General features: G+C 41.4%; 1 protein-coding gene across 1 annotated transcript; it reads left to right on the top strand.

Annotated features, from left to right (window-relative positions):
• Positions 1-1155: 1155 nt before the first annotated feature.
• LOC309355272 (fibrinogen-like protein 1-like protein) lies at positions 1156-5584 on the top strand. The gene is made up of 3 exons (XM_081885985.1): positions 1156-1260; positions 3428-3590; positions 4405-5584. Exons 2-3 carry the CDS (start codon positions 3437-3439, stop codon positions 5064-5066), a joined length of 816 nt encoding a protein of 271 aa, XP_081742111.1. The 5' UTR covers positions 1156-1260; positions 3428-3436; the 3' UTR covers positions 5067-5584.
• The last annotated feature ends 221 nt before the right edge of the window (positions 5585-5805 follow it).

Below are 5805 nucleotides of genomic sequence, written 5' to 3'. Positions count from 1 at the left end.
AAATCAATTTCTGTTCTGCTATAACTACTTTTGTGTTATATCACTTCCTTCAAAGAACACCTTAACTGTACTTGGTAAGATGCCAAGAATTCTTCTCATCCCTTTTGTGCCTCCTCCCACCCCAGTCCAAACTGCAGTTCCCGCAAAGATGGGACAGAAGCGAAAAGGTATTAAAGCAATTTAAGGCTGCGGTGTAGACATACCTGGAGTAGATCATTGCCATACAAGAGTATATGAAGTTGCCTTATCTCAAGTTAGACCACTGGTGTGGTCTGCTCCTTTTTATCTATTTACACTGACTGGCAGTAGCTCTCCACCATTTCAAACAGGGGTAGGAGGTATTTTTTATCCCTACCTAGATCAGGGACCTTTTCTGTGCACAATATCTGCACTACCACTCCCTGAGAGATGTACCCTCCCAGGTGAAGATGCCATTGCATTGTTGCATGTGGTTTGTTTTCAGGCAACTCGAACTAGAATGTCCACCCTCGCTCTTGCTCTTCATAAATGTTTCCCCAAAACTGTCGCAAAAATGTTCAGAGGTGAGAAAAGCTATTGGATGTGTGTAAGTGTTTTGATTTGCACAGAAACGATCTCTATATGATCTGAGGTTTACCCTGTGCGCACACACACATGGGCACACACATGCCCGTCCACCCATTTATTGTAGGGGACTGATTTCAAAATAAATTATCCCCGAAGAGCATGAGGGAGCCCCTTAATTATATTCCGGTTGGTGAATGGTGTGGCAGATGGAAAGCATCTGAAGATTTGCTTAAAATAGCTGTTTGTTGCCAAACTGTGCCAACTACGGTGCTACAGTGCTAAATTTCCCTCCACCCAGACAGCAAACTTTTAGGTGGATCATTCAAGCTAAAGCCATAGGTGGGCACTCAGTCTTTCAGGAAGTTTCCCTGTTGCCATTGGCTGTGTTGACAGAAAGTTGAAATTACTTGGCAAACATAATTCATCCATTGCACATCATTTATGGTACTTAAGAGTTTGTAGGGCACACCCCAAAGCAGCAGGAACTGTTTAAGATTATATCTCCTACTTTTCTGTAACCCATTTACAAGCTGTTCCTGCGTGACTGGGCACCCAATGACATTTTATGCAAACATCTATAATTAGCTATTTACTTTGCTTACCCATCCCAGTATAAAGTATGAGCATTTAAGCAAAATAAAAATCATTTGTGTTGTCTGAAGGAGCCTTCTTCAGATCATGCAATCTTGCCTCTAAGAAGCATCAGTAAGAAAGGTAAGCTCTAACCTCCATTTTCTCTCCTTACTAGATTTAGTTCTTCTTATTCAAAACAGGCTGTTAAACTTCGGCACAACGTACGACCTCACTCCCCCTATTGTTCTTTGAAAAGAACATAATTGCCAAGTTTAAGATCAATCACATGTTGACTGTCAAAATTATGTCCCAAGTTCTAAAATATAATTGTGGGGTTTATGTGCCACTTTTCAAATTCTTGGAGAAGTTCAAAAACCCCAGCATGCCAGCTAGTCAGAAGAGACCCATATTGGGCATCAAATACAATATATTATGTATATCAATATTAATACAAATAATAGGGACCTTGGGTAGATAGTCTCTAGCCTAAGGATCCTGCAACCCAAAGTTAGACAACAGGTAAAGATAATGGAAACAAAGAAACAAGAAGCAAAGATTTAAGATTTAAAATGAACTGTGTCCATATAAATAGTGCTGCATTCAGAGTATGCAACCATTTTCATCAGATAGTCAGCAGTGGTTGGGTAACTAAGCTCCAGCCTGTGTCTGGCTTACTTAATCTGTTACAATGACAAGGCAAGAGTGTTGGTACCTTTGGCTAAATTCTGGAGCAAGAACACAGTTAAGTTTTATTGGGGGAAAGGTGACATGGTATGGTTGTTGCTTGAAGTGGATATCCTCGTGTTTTTCTGTCCCACCATGATATCCCATTGAATTGGTGTGAAGGCATCAGCAGCACTTCAGGTTTTACCCTGAGAAAACTAAAACTGGTCTCCAGAAATGTGTTCAGATCTGGAACAATAAATGAATTTATTCATTTCATTCCATGCTGCCCTTTATCCAAGGATTACAGGATGGTTTACAATATAAAAGCACCAAAAGACACAACATAGTAACAAACAAAACGATAACACCCGCCCCCAATACATTGGCTGCAGAGTTAGACCTATAGCCACTTACCTGGAACTAAGCCCCATAGAACTAAATGGGACATACTTCTGAGTAGAAATGTATAGGAATGCACCGGAGGTTAATTGAACCTAGGTCCTGCTGAAATGAAATGGGTTCGGGACTTCGCTCAACTCCCATTGATTTCAGTGGCGATTAATCGCAACTAACTTAATTCAACTACATTTTGGAGTGGTGGTTGCAATAATCATTTTAAAGTTTTTCAAGAGGAATTCTTTTTTGTGTGCACAATATATATGTGGCTCCCCTCTCCAAAAAAGCAGTGTCTCCTTCTATTAGCCAAGCCAGTTTTATTATTCTGTTGCCCTGTACAGAATTTAGGAAAGGAATTAAGTTTTGAATTAGGAAACAGAAATAAACAGGCTTTCAGTCCTAAAGCCAGGCTTTAATCTCAACCGATACATCTGTATAGTTATCAAAGTGCAAAGGCTTCATTGGATCTCTGATGCTAAGCAGAAACAATCATTTGCACACAGTAACAGACCACTCCATTTCTAGGCATTCAGGAAAAGTCCCCAGCATTAACAGTTTATTTTATTAATTTTGGGGTTCAAAAAAGAAAAATTCCATCAAATCTCCAAGGGGACCTAAGGATAGATGTGATCCTGTACATCTGGGGCTGTGTACACATTACTGCCTTACAATGCAGCAAGGTTGTCCTGTTTCACTGTGTTTGAAACAGCATTTACACATTGCTGTAAGTATCAGAATGATTCGATGTTTACCCAAGTCTGCCACCTAAGTCCACGCTAGTGGGATGTCTTCATCTGATGAGCGGTTCTGAATTTGGTTGAAGTTGGGGTTTTTTTGTGGGGGAGGGAATGCATCAAAACAGTGCCTCACACACACAAAAAGCTACAGGATAGCTGTAGACTGTGTGCACAAGGCTTCCCAAAACAAGTGGTGGACTGGAAGAGACCTTTTGTCAGCAGGCAGTCATTTACAGTACAGTGGTACCTCGGGTTAAGTACTTAATTCATTCCAGAGGTCTGTACTTAACCTGAAACTGTTCTTAACCTGAAACACCACTTTAGCTAATGGGGCCTCCTGCTGCTGCCGCGCCACAGGAGCACAATTTCTGTTCTCATCCTGAAGCAAAGTTCTTAACCCAAGATACTATTTCTGGGTTAGAGGAGTCTGTAATCTGAAGTGTATGTAACCTGAGGAAGATGGTGGTGTTGAACCTATTTGTTCATGGCCTGGTCTTTTTCCTCTCCAGGTTCCCAAGATGCTACTTTACTCTTCTCTTTGTTTCTGCGTTCTCATTTCCATTTCATCATCTTTAACCAAGGATGAGCTGATATCAAAAATTGCCAATAAACATATGCTGTCAACCAAGGACACTGCTTCCCTGATTAATGCTGGAAAAAACGTTTATGAAGGTAACAAAAAGCCCTGAAATGCTACTCAAATGAAATGAAAATGTAAGAAGAGGGGAAATTTGGTAAGGTGCCATTGCTACCTGATGCAGGGATGGAGAACCTGTAGGGATGGAAAACAACTCCTGTCAGCCCAGTTCATTGGCCATGTTGGCTTGGAAGCTGATGGGAGTTGTAGGCCTAGGCATCTAGAAAAGTCCCCCATCTACTGCTAATGATCACTGGTGATACTCATTGCAAATCTCTTCTGGTCTCCATAGGGCTTAAGGTGTGTCTGCTAAAGGAGGGGTTATGTAGCAAAGCCCTAATAGAGCTGAACTGAGGCCAGCTGGCAATGGTGCTCTCAGATCATTTTAGACTCTGGTCTTAATGGTGGATTTATTACTTCATGTATGTTGTAAGTCAGCCCTCTTGCCTATTCCACAGAGCGGGGCCCTGGACCTCTTTCTCCAAGTGATGGCGCCACTGCCAGTGAGGGGTATTAAAAAGATTTATAAACTGCTCATGTAATTAAAAAATCAGAGCGGGGTACACAGAAAACCAGCAATGTATGAAATGTACATCAGAAATAATACAGTTAAAGTAACACCAGAAGATGTTCAGCAAGTCATCAATTTAAAAATGCATTCGGAAAAGGCCTTAAGCGTGCTTCGGAAAGAGCAGATTGTTGGAGCATGTCTTATCTCAAGTGGTGATAAATTCCTTATTAAAGGGTCCACAGCACCAGTCCAAAAATCTCAGCTTGTTGAATTGCTTGTGGGTTTTATTTATTTCTGCCTGCAAGGTACTTACAAGGAGTCTGGTTCTTCTGTTTCAGAATACATTGCAAGGGACTGCAGAGCTGCTCACCTCCGTGGCAGGAAGCAAAGCGGCCTGTATGTCATCCGTCCCAAATACTCTCCCTTGCTGGCGGTCTACTGTGACATGGAGTATGATGGGGGCGGCTGGACAGTCCTGCACAGAAACAATGTCAACTCAAAGACAACCTGGTCATACCCATGGCAGTCTTATAAGCATGGCTTTGGGGACCTGCAGGGAAACCACTGGCTTGGCAATGAATACATGCACCTCTTAACCAACCAGAACGCCTTCTCTGTACGATTTGTCATAACTGATAGTCAAGGGCAAACCAAGTATGCTGAATACCAGAGTTTTAAAGTGGATGATGAAGACAGTGGTTATGCTTTGAGGCTAGGGAACTATACAGGGGATGCTGGGGATTCACTGACCACTATAGGCGAATGGGGAACCCATGACAACATGAGGTTTTCTACCGAAGACAATGATAATGACCGGAGGGCCAGTACAAACTGTGCACTAGATAATGGTGGCGGCTGGTGGTACGATAACTGTTACTCAGCCCTTCTAACAGGCGACATTCGCTGGAGGGGGTTGTGCTCAGAGGCCATGCCCTGTACATCAGCATACATCATAATTCGACCCAATGGGAAAAATTGCCACATACCTCCGAGATATTAATGAATCGTTTCCTACCACTATAAGAGGCTTCCTCTCATTTTAGATCAGCTCCAAAAACCAACCACCAATATGTAGTTTTTATAAGGCCCCAAGATTTAGGACACAGTAGTTCTCCCGGAATTTGTTGTAAACCCTCATTGAAAGGAATGAGAGCTACATAAGTGCACAGTAGCTGTGTTCTTAAGCAACTCCCATTCCTTTCAGTGGGGCTTATCAGGAGAACTTCCCAGTGGTATCTGCTTTCTTTTCCACCTACCTGAAACAACTGTTTGGCCAAAATCTAGTCTATGTATCGCAGTGCTGATGTCAAGAGAATTACAATACTCTATTGCACATTTCTGAGTTTGAAAAAGTAGTAGCTTATTTAAAAGAGAAGACCCATATAGAGTTGAAATGTCTTTATCTCTGTGCTTCTAATGAAAAATACAAAAATTCATTTGTGATTTACAAATACCTGCAATAAAAGAGAGAGAAATGGCTATTGTTTCATTGTCAAATAAACTCTATGCAAGCATAAATGGAGAATGATTTTGAAGTTGTTTCTCAAATGTGATATTAAGAATAGAATCCTTTATATGCACATTTACCTGAGAGTAGGTCCTATTGGATTTGCATAAGCTTGTATGAGATTTAACTGTATTTCTCTTAAAATTAGAGGTGTAAAAATATTCTTGAGGGTTATGGTTTGCCACCTTCTGAACCTGAAAATTATAGATAGTCCAGCCCCTTACTACCTCAG

This window comes from Podarcis melisellensis, assembly GCF_964234715.1.
Source record: "Podarcis melisellensis genome assembly, chromosome: 1".
NCBI classification, from domain to species: Eukaryota; Metazoa; Chordata; class Lepidosauria; order Squamata; family Lacertidae; genus Podarcis; species Podarcis melisellensis.
The sequence above is the reverse complement of the archived record's forward strand: the minus strand, read 5'-3'. Positions and strand labels throughout refer to the sequence as shown.

Bases quoted from the DNA above. Each gene is read 5' to 3' on its own strand.
- LOC309355272 (XM_081885985.1), top strand. From the start codon at position 3,437: ATGCTACTTTACTCTTCTCTTTGTTTCTGCGTTCTCATTTCCATTTCA. The intron at 3,591-4,404 runs GTAACAAAAAGC...CTTCTGTTTCAG, and splicing joins TGGAAAAAACGTTTATGAAG to AATACATTGCAAGGGACTGC.